The sequence below is a fragment of the Brachyhypopomus gauderio genome, chromosome 17 (genome assembly GCF_052324685.1).
Source record: "Brachyhypopomus gauderio isolate BG-103 chromosome 17, BGAUD_0.2, whole genome shotgun sequence".
In the NCBI taxonomy this organism is placed as follows: Eukaryota; Metazoa; Chordata; class Actinopteri; order Gymnotiformes; family Hypopomidae; genus Brachyhypopomus; species Brachyhypopomus gauderio.
This window is the reverse complement of record NC_135227.1, coordinates 2,598,200-2,617,838: the sequence shown is the minus strand read 5'-3', so window position 1 is coordinate 2,617,838 and position 19,639 is coordinate 2,598,200. Positions and strand designations below refer to the sequence as shown.

Genomic DNA, 19,639 nt, shown 5'->3' with positions numbered 1-19,639 from the left:
GTTGTAGTTTTCTTGGCGCGCAGCGACGCGGTAAAACTGCGAAGCCTTCAGTGGTCGAGAACTACAAATCCAGTGTATAAATGTTACGTGATAATTCTCAACTAGGAACAAACTGTACTGTAGAATAAACATGTCCTGATTTTCTGTGATACTTTATGATGGAGAAAATTTTTTTAAATAATTTTTATGAATAATACTACAAATGTCAGTTGTCATTGACGTGTGTAATCTTTTAAAATGTCTCACGGATAATGTAGGATATAGGTGAATTCGTAAAAATTAAATGCATTGGTTATTTTAATCATTCATTTTAGAATGAACAGTGAAAATTAAAAAAGATTTAGTTAGAAGACAATTTAGGCTAATAAAAACAGTAATAGAGGAATAAGTGATCCTTTGGTAATGCTTGCCCATATGGCTCATTTGCAAGGAAAGGTACTGGTGAAAATCTGTGACCAGTTGGCAGTGGTCAGCAGTTTTAACTTTGTACAGGTCTGACTGTGACTAGTGGATTAGTGCGACTGTCCTGTGATTGTGCAGTCACCCCCTCCCGCAGCGTTTCCACCCCCTCCACCCCACCCCGTCTGAAAGGGTAATGGCGCCCTCTAGTGTATATTCGTCAAATATACCAGGTGTGCTGAAGTCGAGTGTGCAAATGTAAGTACTGTAATGACGAGTGATGGCACAAGAATTAGAAATTGTTATTAGTTACGTGAATATGGAAAATGGAAGTATATTGATAACAATGTTATATCTGTGTCTTTCCGTGCTGAGCTTAAAGTTTAAATGACAAATATTACATAGATATAAGTTGAAATAAAATATATTCAACCAAATAATATAATTTTTTAAAATATATGTACACAGAGGAGAGAAAGATATCATGCTCGAGCAATTGTGCTCAAAACAATAAATTCCCAATGATTTTGTGGGACTTCGAGAAAACATTCTGGATAAAAAGATATATATTTTTTGGTATTCCAGCAAAATAAGTAAATAATAAAGAAATGAATAAATAATAATAATAATAATAATAAAACCTCAACAAGAGTCTTGTTTATCATTTCTGAAACCTTTAAAAAACAAACAATGAAATACTCTGCTTTTAGATCTACAGTTCAATCAATGCAGAGGAGATCAGACCAAGTCATACATAGACCTGGCATTCATCAGTATTCTCTGGCCATTTGGCAGGGAAGGTCAAGATGGTGTGTGTGTGTGTGTGTGTGTGTGAGAAATATATATATATATATATATATTGTATAAAATATATATATAGTTTATGAAAAGAAAAAAAATATATATATATATATAAAATAATGTGTTGCATTAATGTAGAGGGACAAGAGGAAGAATGACATCAGATTTGTTCTGGATTTCCAAATAAAACGTGTAAAATACTTTAATTCAGCATGCACTGCAGCTACACAGATCCATTTCTCTGCGTGTTAATTAACTTAATTAAACACAGATGACTAATATTAGGGGGTGTGACCCCCCCCCCCCATCTGGAGGCATGAGTCCAACAGATCCCAGGAGTGACAACATATCAAAAAAACAAACCTCAAAAGAAACTATTAGCCATGAGACACGCTGCATGATCTATTATTGTTACATGATGATTTGGGTTCTAACCGTCTCATAGTCTTCAATCACATTCCATCTTAGAATATGATTATATATCAATATTTTTCTAGACTATTTCGATAAGATGGTGAGCAGGGAAACGCTAATGGAATCATTTCCATACTTGCAGGTAATTACTTTTGAGGTAATGCAAATATTTATAAGGAGAGAGTTAAGAGATAAGTCTAAGTGGCTTGTGTAGGCCTCCGCGTACAGAATGATAGAAGCTCTGGTGCAGGAGGCCATAAGGTCACTGCAGTCTTAAGACGAACACTTCTGGAACTTTCTCTTAGCAGGCCTGGGAAACAAACATGGGGAATAATGCTTATCGGTGCTGGTTGAGATTATTTAAATGAGCTGAAAGCCTGCTTGTTAGTCACTGTGGGTCTCTATGTTTGTAAAGTTGCAGAAAACAACTTTATCTTGCAGGTGTTTGCAGGTGAACACCTTGTTTGAATACAATAAAAAGAGTTCAGATCTTCCAGTGGGATATGATGATTTCATACTTAAACTTGCATAATAATAGATTTTAATTTGCATATGTTGAATAATGTATGATTCTGAGAATTCAAACACTCTTATGTCAACGAAGGTGGGATAATTACATAATCATTCCTGAACATGCATAAAATTGTGAGTTGTTTGTATGTGTACTGGGCATTTTCTGGAGGGTATTCTCTGGGGGTGGCATCCCCTTTGGGAGCTCCTTGGGAGAGTCTCAACTGTACACCAACACTGATCTACAATAAAACAAGATGTGTTATTCTCTCCAAATGATATTGGAGTCTATCTTCTTTATTTTATTAAATATGAAATACCGTAGAGTCTCATACCGTAAGACTCTACATTGAATTCCAGCATATTCTATTTAACGAAGTACTGATTAAATGATCAACTGAACCATATTTTATTCCATTAGCAATGTGAATGACTGGGAAGAGCATGTCAGGATCTATGAGACCTGCGACTGAAGATCACAGCTATTCCACCAAATTCCACCATATTTAGTTCTGAACTCTTCCTTAGTTAAAACATTAGTGCTTTGTTGTGTTCAGATAAATATGAACTTGAATATGAATGTTTTCTTTGCATTAATCATTATTCAAGGATCTGAATATGTTTTTTTAATTATTTTGAGCCATTGTCATTTTATTCAAATTAATATTCTAAATGACAAGATTTTTTTTGCAATTTGGGAGAAATGTCAGTAGTTTATATATACTTTCTAAAACACTTTCCAATAAATGGCAAAATCAGAAAAACTTATCATTTTGCAGTAGACTCGAAATCGTCTCTGGAAATGTGTATGAATTCCAATTACTCCAAAGAACATTAGAATAAGTTCTGCTTGGACTCGGCTTATGCTCATTTTAGGCTCAACTTCGACTCACCTTGGGCTCATTTTAGGCTCAACTTCGACTCACCTTGGGCTCATTTTAGGCTCAACTTCGACTCACCTTGGGCTCATTTTAGGCTCAACTTCGACTCACCTTGGGCTCATTTTAGGCTCAACTTAGACACACCTTGGGCTCATCTTGAGTAAAACATTGAACCTGACTATAGACAACATATGTGCTATAAACATAAGGTTTGGGTTGAATGCAGAAGAATCTTTGATACTGCTTGAAGACACACTCAGAGCAGCAGTTAATATTTGTGGCTACAGGTCAGTGCAAGAGAAGCAGAGAATATACAAATTGTCCCCCAAAATGAGATCAGTATAGCATAATAAGGCCTTTCAGCTTTCCCTGTCATCCTGTTCTACGTGTCAGCAACCAGACTTATCAGTCTACACTGGTTTCAGCTAGCCTGTTGTTCATAATGCCCAGCGCTCCAACCCCACCAGAGAATTCATTATGCCGGTTAGTGGAGCCGGATGGTCGCGGATGTCCATTGGCTGTCTCAGACAGCTGCTTCTGCATTATGGCCAGGTTGACCTTATTTGCGGCCAGGAAGTCCCTCATGGAGATCATCTCGCCGGACATTCTGCGCCCATCCGTTTCGCTCTCGTTCACGGCGTCTGTGTCTATGGAGATGTTGCGGACGCGCGTCCGGACGTGTCCGGGCACCACGGCGTTCCGGCTTGGCCGCAGGCTCCTCCCCGGGCAGTGCCGGCACGGCACCCGCAGCCTCTTCAAGAGCCAGTTGAGCACCTGCTTGATGACGATGGAGATGACGTTGAAGAGGGAGTAAATGCAGCAGGATCCCATCAAGATGAAGAGGAAGTTCCCCAGGCTGTAGAGGGAGTGGTTGCGGTACGAGGCCCGCTGACCGCTCACCATGTCCCCGAAGCCGATGGTGCTGAACGCCACGAAGCAGAAATAAAGCGAGTCCAGGTAGCCCCACCCCTCCATGGACGAGTACATGGCCGAGGCGCAGCAGGAGATGATCGCGGCCGCCACGCAGAGGATCAACATCACGCAGTAGACCGACGGCTTCCATCCCGCCAGGCCGTCTTCCGCGCCCGGCCCGCCCCCGCCCCCGCCCCGCCTGCCGTCATGGGGCAGGACGCCCTTGCGTCGGTGGCGAACTTCATGGCAGGACTTGAGCACCAAGCCCAGCACTGTTATGATTCTCTCCAGGAACAGGTTGAAAAACAAGATAGTGGCCGCGCAGCCGATGAGGCCGTAAAAGATGAGGAAGATCTTTCCGCTCGCCGTGGCCGGGGTGGTCATCCCGAACCCTGGCCAGGATGAGGGAGGAGGAAGAGGTTTAGTCCCTTTTGTTATCAGGATTTAAATATGGCTCAGGTAGTGCGCTGTAATGCCAGGGGACTGTAATATAGTTGCTATGGTTTCCTATATAGGAATATGCAATAGTTATTTAGAAATCACTATAATTAAGTTATAGGCTACATTGTAAATTGCTCAATTGTAGATTATGTAGAGTTCTGTTTCCATACGACTGTTGATGTGCAAAATGCATAATATGGTTATTAGTAAAAAATATGCCACCATATATATTCTAAGGTAGGAGGAACTACGCTAAAGCTCACAGTTGATAAATCAGAAACGTGAAGCAAGAGGTAAAGTGAAAAAAAACGGATTTATAGAATAAATTGGTTTCAGCGCCGAAGTAATCCTAGACTGCTTCTAAACCAAACATTCACGATCATCTTTTGTAAAAGTGTCAATATCCTTCTTTTTTATTCCTTTGTTAGAAAACATCTAAACAGATGTTCTAAACAGATAAAAAAAGTTACTATTCGTGTTAGCATGCACACATTTTGCAAACGAGAATCAGGTGCGGTGCTAGTCCAGTATAATCACAATGGTTCCTTACTCTTGCCAAACTGGTGATTACATATTCTTACCAATAGTGGAAACTACTGTCCCGACGAAATAGAAGGCGCCGGGGAAATCCCAGCGAGGCTTCAGGCTGTCCACACGGATCCCGGCGATGGTGGCTTCCTCGTAATACCTGAGAAAGCCTTCCAAGTCATTTCTGCTTAGATTGTGCTTCTGACTAAAGTGCTCGAATCTCTGAGACCACCTGTCCTTCGCTTGTTTCTCTTTGGGGTGCTCGAGTGCCGAGAAGACCGCCGCTCCGCACAGCAGGTACAGGAGAATGAGCAGCGCCAGCATGATGAACCTCGCGTTATCTTCGTTCACAGGACCAGACCCACAGCAGCAGGCGCCTCGACATGCCATTATACTGCAACTGTGGCAGACAGAAAGGGTCTCCAGTTCCTACATTTAACTAAGGAAACGTCGATGGCCTCCTTTTCGTCCATCGTTGTTGGGTTTTCAGTTGGAATAAAACATTTAAAAAAGAAAACACACACATGTAGCTACCTCTGGCTTCTGGAGTAAGAACTTGGTAGATGCGACCACACACGGCATGGCTCGTTTTAGCAAATACAGGCGACACAAAACGTTAAAACCATTGCATCTGTTTGCGTTGCGACCTTTGAAATGTCCAAAATGCATAGGCAAAGTCCTCATGTTCATCAAAGCTAAAAGTTACTGAATAAAGCACAACTTTTGATGATTATATTCCACGTTTCCGCAGGCACCATATCTTGTGTTTACGGGAGACATTGGGAGGGATACCAGAGACTGAACAGGCGCAAGATTCACCGACAACCGCGACTTTCAGCTCTCAGAAACTTTCACAGTCTCCCATCCTTCTCTACCCAATGCCACGGAGTTCTCCTGTTTGTATCTTGTATTCCGACGTCTTCCTCGAGTCCGTCTTAAATTTCTTTCATCTAATCCCAGGGGTTTACTTTGTACTTCACACGGTAAGTTTCCACTGCAGTCATACGTCAAATGAAAGGTTCTGTCGAAGTCTACACCAGAAACACTCCTTACGTAACGTCGAATGCCTCTCTCATGCGTCCACCGAGGTTATATTAGTCTGCGCATACGTGAATATTCACTTCTCCTGAAAATGGTATTTTGACCGAGACACTGTCGACGACTGAACGACCCACGGCGGTGAACGGAGCGCGACGGAGCTCGCAGTACGGCAGCACCATGGACAGCGACACTTGTAGCTCGTTCTGCGTAGTTCTCGGTTGCGGCTGCTTGAAGTCACTTTTATCTGAAAGACGAGGCGACTTCCTCCTTAGTTTAGCTATTGGAGACACTGAAGTAAAAAGTGTCCAAATGAAACCCAGTTCGGGGACAGCAGCCAACACACATTTATAACACAATTGTCCATTAAAAAATAAAGTCCATATAAACACAAGGATGTGAAAAACTTATTTTCTGATTTACCATCAAGTCTGTGCATCTGACAGAAACTTGCCTTCAGTGATGCTGTCACACGAACCATGATTTTCCCATTCAGAGAGCATTAGCTCAAAGTGCACAAATGCATGCCAGTACTGGTGAGCATACTACTATCACATAACTGCATGTCAGTACTGGTGAGTAATGTATATTACTATCACATTACTGTATGTCAGTACTGGTGAGTAATGTATATTACTATCACATTACTGCATGTCAGTACTGGTGAGTAATGTATATTACTATCACATTACTGTATGTTAGTAATGGTGAGCATTACTATCACATTACTCCACATCAGTATTGGTGAATAATGTATATTACTGTCACATTACTGTACATGCAATGAACTTCACACAGCTCACTGACATTTTCTGCTTTAAAAAATATATATAAACTGCAGTTCATTGATTGAACAGTGCTGATGGACGTTTTCCCACTTCTGAGTATCCACTAACTCTATGAATGATCTAATTTAGGACTTGTTAATCAAATAGTAGCGTCAGGTGTGATGAGAACAGACCATTAAAATGTACAAAGCAGGAGAGCACTTCCCAGACTACACACCAACACACTGGTGTAGACCTTACCCATGCGTACCACGTCAACACACTGGTGTAGACCTTACCCATGCATCTCACGTCAACACACTGGTGTAGACCTTACCCATGCGTCCCACGTCAACACACTGGTGTAGACCTTACCCATGCGTCCTACATCAACACACTGGTGTAGACCTTACCCATGCGTCTCACGTCAACACACTGGTGTAGACCTTACCCATGCGTACCACGTCAACACACTGGTGTAGACCTTACCCATGCATCTCACGTCAACACACTGGTGTAGACCTTACCCATGCGTCTCACGTCAACACACTGGTGTAGACCTTACCCATGCGTCTCACGTCAAAACACTGGTGTAGACCTTACCCATGCGTCCCACATCAACACACTGGTATAGACCTTACCCATGCGTTCCACGTCAACACACTGGTGTAGACCTTACCCATGCATCCCATGTCAACACACTGGTGTAGACCTTACCCATGTGTCCCACATCAACACTGGTGTAGACCTTACCCATGCGTCCCACATCAACACTGGTGTAGACCTTACCCATGCGTCCCATGTCAACACACTGGTGTAGACCTTACCCATGCGTCCCATGTCAACACACTGGTGTAGACCTTACCCATGCGTCCCACGTCAACAGCAGTCAGGACTGGCACACACAGCACACTGTGTCCAGTATTAATTTGTGTAAAATGCAAACCGGCTCTCATAAGATCTCATAAGATCATCCATCATGGCAAAGAAATAATAGTTGTTATAAGGAATAAACAGTCTAAAACTGGGCGACCTTTCTGTAAGGTCACCCTGAGTGGGGAGCAGGCCTTGCATCCACTATTTGGTTGTTCACTCATGACAATGGTCAGAAATAACCTAAATGTTCTGATCAATACTCAATGACCTTTTTAGAATGGAAGACAGAATTTTAGTCAAAGCCTAAAACAGCATCAACAAATGTCAGAACGGTCCACGTAGGCTTTGGGTGACATACATAATTTATATTCCTTTCTCAAGTGTCTGGCACTCTTCTCCTTGTCTGCTAATGCATGCAGATCTGTGATATTCTTATCTGAATAGAGATGTAGCAAAACTGGTCAAAATCATGACGGATCAACCCCATTGGAAATCATGACATTATCAATGCAGGGTGAAGTTTTTTCACCCTTGTTGCTAAGCAACATGCTCAGTTTAAAACAACTGAACAAGCACCATTAATGCAGTATTCCTTTCCCCTGATTCAGTATTTTAGTTATGGAGTGTGTGCATATTCTTAAGCGTACGCATCCCAGTGTCTCGGAGGCATGAAGCGTTAAAGCCTTCTGACCAATGACCAGAGCACCTTGAAACCAGGTGATTTCTTCATACCATCCATTTTCTCCTTGTTTTTCCCCCTCACACAGATCGGTCATTTAAAATGTACGCTCACAGTGCAGTGATTACGATAAATGCTGTCTGAAATGATTGGTAGGTCTGGATGCAAACTAAACCTCAGCCCTTAAGAGTACAGCTGGAGTGTGATTATTTCACTCTCATCAGTTGGCACTGGGTTTCAAACACAAAAGCGCCAGTTTGTAGGAGGCCAACACTGCTGTATTTCGATATTTTCATCAGTGTTGTTGAAAGCATTCAAAAGGTAATCCATGCTATCCAAAAACGGTTTTATTACACAGTTTATGCGTGTTGCATACACTCAAAGACTGTTTTACTATATACTAGCAAAAATATTTCTACAAAAAAAAACAAACAAACAAAACAAACAAACAAAAAAAACAGCATAAACAACTATAGGATGAGAAGAACATTGGTTTCTACATATTTTTAGCACCATGAATGCCTGCACCTACAGGCCTGCAGCTTAGAGATGACTTATGCCAGTCGTTACTGTAAGACACAAGGGCTTCTGTACCGAGTGTCCAAGCATCAGGATGTTTTCAGGACGGGACCCATACATTCCCATGAGTGTCTGGAGCCTGCGTGTACGGGATGTTCCATATCCACGGCTGATCTGAAAGGAGAGAGATAGATCGTGTGACATTAGTATGTAATAATGTAATAGTATATTTATTTATTTTTGCTGAAAAGTTGCCGGCTTGCTCTGCAGAAAGCAAAGCGTGACGGCTCTGTCAACCTCAAGCCATCAAACACCTTTTACTAATGATCTGGGCCCGCAAAGTTACCACGGAAGAGGAGCGACTTGGGGTTGATGTGTCTTAGTAATAAGGTCTAGTTCTCAAGGAAAAACAACATATGCTGAACACCGGTGTCCATGGTAACCAGCAGAAACCATTGGATTAAACTGAACCATGAAAAGAGAGACCCAGGAATCCAAACCAAAACTGCTCCACAAACACACAAACAAACCTACAGGGAGTTTCAGTCACTCTGTGCATATGGGGGAAAAAAAACTCTGCCGACATGTAATTTTATGCACGCCTGATGTCACAAACCATTATAATACTCTTTAGCATCAAGCCATCTTTTTTAGAAACACAGCAAAGAGGTTTCAGTGAGTGCTTTGCACCTCAGTTTGCAAAATCCTTTAAGGAAGCTTTCTACAGATGCTGCATGCACAGACAGAACAGGGCAGTTTATGAATATTCACTAACACACGACTGTTTTAGAGATATTTCCTTATTAAAACCATATTGCAAGTGTAAGTGTACAGCTTAAAGGTTGCGGAGTGCGTCCTCTAGCACTTTCTGATTATAGGCGGTGATTGGCTGGATATTTTTGGGTGGTGTCTATGCTGAACCCAGCAGTGACTCTGACACAGACACAGACCCCCCCCCGCCGCTCTGCCTGACGTAGCTGTAGCTGTTTAGTCCCCACATCCCTGCCACCACCACTTCGACACCTTACATAAACCATCCGGATCTGTGGATGCCTGGCTGCACAGCTTCAGCTCAAACATCGTTAGTGTTAAGCCTGGTTTATACTTTCGCGAGTGACTGTAGCGCGCGGCTCCGCCCACCTCGCGCGACCCTGCGCGAGCGGTGTAGGCGTTTATACTTTCGCGAACGTCGCGAGCGTCGCTGCAGTGTTCTCCGAAACGATAGGTGGCGATAGGTGGCAGTGGAGAATAAAAAACCCCTGCAAAACCGGTGAAAGAACATTTTACCTGACCAGAGACCGTATATATACACCAGGCATCAAACATAAATATGACTTTGAAATGTTGTCCGAAACTATATGTGGTAGTATAAAGAAACACCCCTCAAAAAAAAGGGAATGAACATTTACCTGACGCATTTTAATGTTGCTTTGTGTTTCAGGTTTGAAAAGTGCTGGAATTTAGGCTAAAGTACATTAAAATGTTGAAATTACGTTAACAAATACGAGCCTCTTGTAATTCCAGGACGAAACATGAGAGAACGTGAAGACGTTAAGATTGGGCGTTTTGAAAATAAACAACCATTAAATAATGTGATAAAAAAGCGAATTATTTCGATTCATTTCGAGTATATGTATAAATATTTAAATTAATTAAGTTTAACGTGCTGGGAAATATTGAAATGGACCTTTAAAGTGACGTACAAGTGCTTTAATTCCACCTTGTATAGGCGTATGAACCCGGCAAACATGACTTTGTCCATCGCGCTGAAGCGCGGCGCGCGCGCGAAGTTACAAAATTCTAGAGGTGCACGACCTCGCGCCGCGACAGCGCGCGAGGCCCTCGCGCACGGGCGGAGCCACAGCGATTGCGTCATTTTCGCCGCGCGGACCCTCGCGCCGCTCGCGGCGCGTCGAGTATAAACCAGGCTTTACGGATGAGACTGCTACTCAAGTTCAAGCTAAAACCGGTAAACAGCCCCATGGAGAAATAATACTGCAGTTCAAAGTCAGAAGAGGAAAAACAGGAGGGCTGAATGCAGATGGCATTAAACAAAACTTCAGATTCACAAAGAACTCTACAAAGATTTTTTACATTTTTACAATATAATTATATGCAAAACAAGATAAACATTTTTTTCCCAGCATTATCAACAATAACATTAACAGCAACACGTTACTCTTTGCAGCGATTGACAACAAATTTGCGAACACAATAAGCCTACGAGATAAGAACAATGAAATGAGTTTAGATTGTTTTAAAAAACTTTTATTATCACAAAAAGTGCAATTAATTTAGATGTATTAATGCATAATTAATATTATACTAATATTAACCAAGACAGTAAGTCAACCTAAATCATCTACATGCAACATTGACACATTACCTACTACCTTCTTAAAGGTGTTTCACTCAGTAGCAGGCTACTTCAGATAGTAAACACCTCACTCTTAAAGGGTGTTTTTCCTAATGCACTAAAAACCACACTGGTGAAGCCTTTTTTTTAAAAAAGAAAAACTTACAGACCTATCTCAAATGACTATCTAGATACAAATCAGTCTGGACTTTGACCTATTTACAGACCTGCGACTGCTCTAATCAAGGTGATTATTGACATCTGATTGAACACCGATTCATGGAAGCTGTCAATTCTACTACAGCTGTATCTCAGCGCAGCGTTTGATACTGGAGGCTGTACTATTCCTATAGACTTGAAAAGTGGTTTGGACTCTCAGGAACGGTCCTAAAATGGGTCATCATACCTGCAAGGCAGGAATGATTTTGTTGAAATAGAAAATCAGGTTTCCTGAAAGAGTGCCAGTGCCTTGTGGTGTTCCTCAAGGTTCGATTCTTGGGCAGCTCCTCTTTCATTTATTCATGCTTCTGCTTGGCCAACTCATAAAAGACTCTGGGCTATCATACCTTAGTCATGCAGATGATACTGAGAATTATTTAGCTCTTTTCCTAGACAACAATGGTCCTGGTTACTCTCTGCAATTCACTTAAGCATGGGCCAAAACTTTCTGCAATTGAAAAAAGATTAAACTATTATTATATTTGTAATATCAATGAAAGGTGCATATGAGGTGCCTTCTGGAACTTGAGATCTCTAAACTAGCTAGCTTGTAACCTAGGCGTACTGAAAGACTCTGATCTCAGTTTTAGTAGTCAAGGTAAATCAGTTACTAGGTCAGTATTTAATTGTCTTAAATATTTCTTTACTAAACCAGATCTAGAAAAACCCATCCATTCTTTTGTCTTCAGCAGGGACCAACGACTTCAGTCCATTTCATTCAAAATGCAGGAGCAAAAGAACTTTCACCTCCATCTTTAAGTCCTTAAATTGGCTATCGGTATATTACAGAAATGACCTTAAGGTATTTTTTTATGATCTATAATCCTCTTAATGACGTAGGACCCACATGCCTATCTGTAATGCTGCAGTTATTAGTCAGGCAGAACTCAGTTAGTCCTGCCTAAGGTAAAAACTAAGCATGGAGAGACAACACTTAGCTGTATATATATGTATATATATTTTTCTCTTAATCTTTTGTTTCTTCAAAACTGTTTAATTTCTCAATTTCTATTTTATTTCCTTGAACATTATTTTTAATATTTCAATTTCCCAACATTTTGACTTAATTTTTTGATAAAGATTTTCCTGAGGTGATTATGTGAAGGTTGTTGGATTGTCATTGTGTATAATGGGTGCTATATAAATAAACCTTGTCCTTTCAGCAGTCTCCATGGTCGAGAGATTAGCCAGTGTTGACCACGGTCGCTCAATGTGCATGTGGGCACAGTGTGTGTGGCATAGAGTGTGTAACGTTGCACATACACTTAAATCCAGCTACAAGACAGGGGCACCAGAACTATTACCAGTGAGTGCAGGTACCAGGCATGTGTTTGTAAGTTTCTAATTAAGTAACTGATGAGGGTACTTCTAAACTAACTATTTTTTCCTGTTAATTGCAGTTGCTTCTTACAGTCTAATCATGGACAGCAGAGAAAGGCATTTGTATAACTAGTTTAAAATGTTCACATCCAGCCAGAAACATCATTTTAAAGCAGTTTAATACCAACAGAATGATTGTAACAACACTCGCAACGACCATTAAAATTTCCCTGCGGACATGAGCAGCACATGAAAACCACATGCTAATTGCAGACACAATTAACCATTTAAGTAGAAGACAAAATCCTGAGTGTTCTCCATAACAATTACAAGGAACATTTTATCTGCAGGGCCCTGGGGCTAGGCAATATGTGTCCCAGTTCATATTTCATATATATGATCCATATATAGTGTAACTTCATACAAAATCCATAACAGGTATTTTTCACAGCAATAACACAAAAGGAAACTGATTCTCCTCCCAACACTAAAATCAGCCTTCATTTTCTCTTGAACACTCCATCTCTAAACATCCCCCGCCTTTCACCTACACCTTTGAACCCACACCCTCGATACCATGATATTGATTTTTCCAGTTTTTTTTTTTTACACTTTAGAACTTCTGTTGATATAGTAAAATATTTACTATAAAATTGCCCAACCCTAACCAGCTGTACACTGACAACAGAAAAGCACACAGAAAAGCACATCATTCTAATATTAATCCATACTTCGCCGCTGCCTGACATTTCCTGGAATGTGGTGAGTATATAGGCTAGTGCATTTAGAGGCCAGTTTAGCATGTTGTCTGGCTCATAGATAAGCAGGACACTAGCGAGGTCAGAATGCTCTGGTCTCCATTAGGGTCCACGGAAGCACTGAAGACATTTTATCTTTCCCTTTGTTCCCACCTCCTGATTGCAGTTTACATTTTGTCATGGACAAAATTGCATTGACAAATGATTTTAACGTTGTGTCATCCACATGTAACCTAGGCAAAAAGACCCCCATCTGTGCCATATGGTCAGTTAACACAACTGCTCTTAAGTCTTCCAAGTAAAGTAAACAAGTTTTCCTGGTTTCATTTAAGTACACGAAATGCATCAGAATTACTGTCTGTGGTTATGGACTATATACCACAGATACATAACAATGTTCACAACATTTACATCACAGATAAGGAAATATGGGGCCACATACAGTGTGAACACAACCTTAGACGTAGCCCATATCAACCCATATCACTTTATGCCCAGTGATTATGCACAGAATAAGTTGCTATGTTTAGAAAACATCCATGAACTGATATGTTGTCAAATATAATCTACTGAATTAGTATTCAAACCCACAGCTGGTGAGAAACATTTGAGCTTTGAGTGAGCAAGAGTAGAAGAAATGATTAAATGAAATGCATGATGAAATACGTCACTCTTACATGTACAGTGGTGAAAAAAGGCTCTTGTGCACAAACTAACCTGTCTGCGTATCTGCATGTATTACTAGAGCGACTGTATCTACAGAGGAACTGGGTGTTCTAGGGTTGGTAGTGACTGGAACTTTCTGATATTCTGTCACGTATGTATATAGGGACTAATATACACAGAACCAAACTAGGAACGGGTGATGACAATGACACGGGGGCGTGGTAGATAACAGGGAACCACGGAGACAAACGAGCAGGGCGGGGTGAACGGGCAAGGAACACAGACATGAGGGAACCCGGAGTGACCGCTAGGGGAGGGGGGCGTGGCCATACGTGACATATTCATAACAGAATATGGTCTTGATGTCTTGGTCTCATGGGAAAATGAATTTTTTGTGACCCTAACTGTCCCAGGCCATTAACCATTATTCCTGATGTGTATTCAGAAAATATTCCTCAGGCAAATGATAAACCCTCATGTGCATAAATTATATGTTACAAAGCATACATTTTCTCAAAGCTCTTAAGTTAAGGTTAAACTTGGTTAAGCAATTCAAATATCTCTTTCCAATATAATTGAAAAATGAACAACCTAATTTCCAGGGTGTTCTTCAAATTTTTATAGTCCAATAATGTAAAAGATTACACCGTAAAAAATAGGTTATTAATAATGAAAAACATTATTGGTGCCACATTTTACAGGTCATCTGAACTCATGGTCTAGATAACATTACCATGCAAATTTATATCTAATCCTTCTAGCAAAGCGCAGAACACCGAAAGTAACAAAAAGAGGTTCAAGGTCTGATTGTGGATTTACTCAGTTAAAGGCCTTTTGAAATGATGGCACTAATACTCCAGAATACGGTTTCTGAAACAAAGTGATGAAGCTCAGTCAGTAAATCATTCAAAAGGTGCCTTACACTACCCTTCAGATATTCATTCATATTCATATTCAGTATGTGCTGCCAGAAACACAACTATGGTGGTAATTTGAACAGCTATTCAAGACTGATTGCTAAATAGAACAATTAAATACTTAATTAAAAACAATTTGCTTTGACTGTTTTCATGCAGGTAAACACTGATGACAATTAAATAAAAAACCTATTCTAACATGAAACTTTAGTATGTTTTCAAAGTCAAATTAAAGGCAAAATTCAAGAACACTAAAAATGTGATAACATATTTTGTTGATATTCATATAATGGCACTTGTGTATGTAAAAAGGTATGCAAAAGCATAATTTACTCCTCATGACACCATGTAGGTGTATAATGCCACTGTCATCAGCTGTCCTGAGTCTTGCTCTAAAGCACATTTTCAACATTTTCAAGCTCAATTTTATGATTTAATGGAGTTTAAAAAAATGATCCAGTGTATAATTTAAAAACCTGCCCAAAACTGATAAACTGATTATGTATTTCAAACATTATTTCCAGATGGACTGTTTGTTTTTGAAAAGCTAATTTATCACATCACCAATTGTGTCAGAAATACTCTGACTAGTCCTAGTGTAAATAATTTACCATAGTTGGTAGTTGCTATGGTGCTCAACAGATTTTTTTTCTTGATTGGGGCAAACATATATTTTTGTTTCCAAAATGCTCACATTACCACACCTACCACAGTCTCCTCGGACGAGTACCATCTGTGGCATTATGGATTCTTGGAGAAGTGCAAGCTTTCTTTCTTTGACTCGGTTCATAAACCACTACTGCATGTGTATTGTATACTGTAAGAGTGAGAGGTCAGTACTCTTTCTTTAGGCTGTGTCACATCCAAGGGATTATGTCAAATGTACAGCAGCCTATCGCTACTAAAGCCCTTGCTAAAGGACACAGGGATGGCTGTGCGTTCAACAGTTAACTGTAGCAGAGAAAACACTGCTTGCTGTAGGGAGCCGGACTGCTGAATAACAGAAGGTAATGCTTACTTTCAGCAGAAAGACTGGAAAACTGTCTGTCCTTGACAAACCACGTGTTCGTGCTTTCGCGGTGCCTGAGCGAATACGGCCAGTGAGTTCACAGCTACGAGACAGAGTCACACCTCTTCCTTTCATCGTTGGGCTTTACTCTGAGGTGAACTATACATGATATATGTGAGCAAGCGGTCGGGCTGGTCTCTTTACGCTGGATATCTACACCAGCCTGTGAGCTACAGACAAAGCGTACGCCATTCCACCCGTGTCAGCACCGAGAGTCTTCAGCCAAGCCAGCCCTGTCATTAAAGGCACGCACTGTCATGACAACCCCGGAGGGCTTCTGCCTCGGTTCATAATCTGATCGTACCCTCCGCTGCGATGGCGGTGACGATTACCACGGCATCCCTTCCCTTGTGTGATTAGGGGTCATATAGCCAGCGCGTCAGGGCAAAGACCAGTGACAATGAGATTACAGTTTAGTGGGGGTTCTGTTGAACTAAGAACCAAGCTATGAAACAGACCAAAACAGGCAATTACACATCAGTGGGCGTTTGACGAGAAGACAGCACAAAGACTAAAAACAACTCTGTCAGCAATTTCGAAAAAACGTAATGATATACTGATTGGTAGTAGCAGAATAAAACACTGTCTGGCAGTAGTGGGGGTTTACAAGTAAAGTGTCACAGAATCACAACCACATTTCACCCACATCATCCTTCAGCTCGATCACCGAAGGTCTGTTACGTTTACAGCTCCCGTACGGGGCTTTAGCTCTTTACATCGATGAATTACAGCACCACAGAACCTGTTATTTCAGATGAAGCAGACATTCATAGCAAAACACCATGCCAGATGAAGTGATCGCACACAACGTTGCCTGCTTTCCGGATGCTGGGTCAGAAACATTATTTTGAGTCCTTGTACGAGAGATTTTATTGCATTTTAAACAATAAAAGCTGTTCTTGTACAAGCACATCACAGTTATACTAGAACCATCAACTAGAAATAGCAAGGTGAAATTAAGAAACAGCAAGGTGAAATTAAAAAACAGACAGCAGTTTAGATTTCTGAAGAATGTGTATGGTGTATGGTGTTAAGAGGAAAAACAAATCTAAGAGCCGAGGATGAAATTACTGTTCACCCCCCAAAGAAAGAGTGCTGTAGTTCCACACCATCTTAACTGGCTAACGGTTCTGGTGAACTCAGAGACAAAACGACCAACGTGTTCAATAAAAAAAGTTCAGTTCAGCATGTTTAGTTTATTTCCATCTATAAACTTTGCATACATGTTACTATGTAAATTTGTATTACAAATTTACAAGGGCTGGTTATAATCCAGCTCAGTGGGGACCCTGTTTTGGTTATAATCCAGCTCAGTGGGGACCCTGTCTCTGGTTATAATACAGCTCAGTGGGGACCCTGTCTCTGGTTATAATCCAGCTCAGTGGGGACCCTGTCTCTGGTTATAATCCAGCTCAGTGGGGACCCTGTTATTGGTTATAATCCAGCTCAGTGGGGACCCTGTCTCTGGTTATAATCCAGCTCAGTGGGGACCCTGTCTCTGGTTATAATCCAGCTCAGTGGGGACCCTGTCTCTGGTTATAATCCAGCTCAGTGGGGACCCTGTTTTGGTTATAATCCAGCTCAGTGGGGACCCTGTCTCTGGTTATAATCCAGCTCAGTGGGGACCTTGTCTCTGGTTATAATCCAGCTCAGTGGGGACCCTGTCTCTGGTTATAATCCAGCTCAGTGGGGACCCTGTTTTGGTTATAATCCAGCTCAGTGGGGACCCTGTCTCTGGTTATAATCCAGCTCAGTGGGGACCCTGTCTTTGGTTATAATCCAGCTCAGTGGGGACCCTGTCTCTGGTTATAATCCAGCTCAGTGAGGACCCTGTCTCTGGTTATAATCCAGCTCAGTGGGGACCCTGTCTCTGGTTATAATCCAGCTCAGTGGGGACCCTGTCTCTGGTTATAATCCAGCTCAGTGGGGACCCTGTTACTGGTTATAATCCAGCTCAGTGGGGACCTTGTCTCTGGTTATAATCCAGCTCAGTGGGGACCCTGTCTCTGGTTATAATCCAGCTCAGTGGGGACCCTGTCTCTGGTTATAATCCAGCTCAGTGGGGACCCTGTCTCTGGTTATAATCCAGCTCAGTGGGGACCCTGTTACTGGTTATAATCCAGCTCAGTGGGGACCTTGTCTCTGGTTATAATCCAGCTCAGTGGGGACCCTGTTACTGGTTATAATCCAGCTCAGTGGGGACCTTGTCTCTGGTTATAATCCAGCTCAGTGGGGACCCTGTCTCTGGTTATAATCCAGCTCAGTGGGGACCTTGTCTCTGGTTATAATCCAGCTCAGTGGGGACCTTGTCTCTGGTTATAATCCAGCTCAGTGGGCTCCTTGTCTTTGGCCTTTAGACTCCCACCCCCATCCCCACCTCTGCACCCTTAACATTTAGTCACTGAACAGTATGCACTTTTAAATGTTGTGTGTGTGTTGTGTTCTTTACCCCTACAACTATTAATCACTGATGCAAACATTACTTTGATGTATGTAAACAAAGCTGTCAAACCAGGAATATTTTTGCATATAGAATCAGAACTTGTTTTGTTTCTAACTAATAAGCTAGTGGTTCTGTTTCTGTGGGGGATCTATGCAGGTTTATATTAGACCAAGGACATGAAGTTAAATTAGCAGCCAGTCCATTCTCACCTTTAGTGGAGTATCGATGCGGTGGCAGGTCGAAAGGCACTGGGAAACCTGTGGTGGTGTTGGACACAGGAAAGATATCCTTCTGCACTGGGAACGTCTTCATGTTCTGGAGCGGGTGTGTGTGGGGGAGAGGGAGAGAGAGAGAGAGATAGTATCTAAAAGTCGAGGTTTCAAATAGGAAGGTCTATGGAAGATGAAGCTAGTAGTATGTATAGAATACACCCAATACACATGAAAATTCTGAACAAAGATGGCCGAACCAGCCAACACTCTCAATAGTGGCATCTTCGTCTGTTTGTACAGACTACAGAAATGTGGAGGTGGCTGAATTCAAAGGGTATGAAAAGATCACCAGCTTTAGAATGTCAGCTTTTGTTTTAAGGGCCACGGGGACAAATCAACTCGTTAGGTGAGTCAGTAGCAGCTGTGTGTAGCCTGAACCCAGCTCCACCTCAGGGGGGTTTGCCCAATTATGAGCTCTGTCTTACCTTTATGTCTCAGTGAGAGAGTCACAGTAAAGCCGCTCAGTGAAAGACACAAAAGCGACAAAGACTGATCACATTGCTATAATTTGCTACTCTTGAGGGCATGAAAATGTGCTTTGTGTCTCCTAATATGTTGCATTAAACATAGATACAGTAAGTGGTTGCGGAGCTCAACTGTAATGATGAGTGAGGCACACACCAAGCCTGTGAACACACAATGCTCTAAAAGACAGTGGGGTGAATCGCTAACTGAGAGATCCCTCTGTGTTGTAGCCCAGGCTGCTTCGGTCTGACAGCTGCCACTGTACTGGTTCAGTCTGACAGCTGCCACTGTACCGCTTCAGTCTGACAGCTGCCACTGTACGGGTTCAGTCTGACAGCTGCCACTGTACTGCTTCAGTCTGACAGCTGCCACTGTACTGCTTCAGTCTG

At 41.7% G+C, this 19,639-nt stretch overlaps 2 protein-coding genes across 3 annotated transcripts in view; both read right to left on the bottom strand.

Annotated features, from left to right (window-relative positions):
* Window positions 1-3,144: 3,144 nt before the first annotated feature.
* Window positions 3,145-5,873, bottom strand: kcnk13a (potassium channel, subfamily K, member 13a). The gene is made up of 2 exons (XM_076978715.1): window positions 4,940-5,873; window positions 3,145-4,309 (listed from the first exon to the last, which is right to left on the bottom strand). Exons 1-2 carry the CDS (start codon window positions 5,274-5,276, stop codon window positions 3,411-3,413), a joined length of 1,236 nt encoding a protein of 411 aa, XP_076834830.1. The 5' UTR covers window positions 5,277-5,873; the 3' UTR covers window positions 3,145-3,410.
* Window positions 5,874-8,578: 2,705 nt separating this feature from the next.
* Window positions 8,579-19,639, bottom strand: part of tdp1 (tyrosyl-DNA phosphodiesterase 1) — a 39,828-nt gene continuing 28,767 nt past the window's right edge. For both annotated transcript variants that reach the window (XM_076977885.1, XM_076977886.1), the window contains 2 exons: window positions 18,723-18,828; window positions 8,579-8,939 (listed from right to left, as the gene is read on the bottom strand). In XM_076977885.1, coding sequence (XP_076834000.1) covers window positions 8,866-8,939; window positions 18,723-18,828 — 180 coding nt within the window. In that variant the 3' untranslated portion in view covers window positions 8,579-8,865. The remainder of the gene's footprint in view (window positions 8,940-18,722; window positions 18,829-19,639) is intronic.

What these genes read in the sequence shown, in the direction of transcription:
- kcnk13a (XM_076978715.1), bottom strand. Translation starts at nt 5,276, where the DNA reads ATGGCATGTCGAGGCGCCTGCTGCTGTGGGTCTGGTCCTGTGAACGAA. An exon ending in GACAGTAGTTTCCACTATTG is followed by an intron (nt 4,310 to 4,939) that starts GTAAGAATATGT and finishes CATCCTGGCCAG; the next exon opens with GGTTCGGGATGACCACCCCG.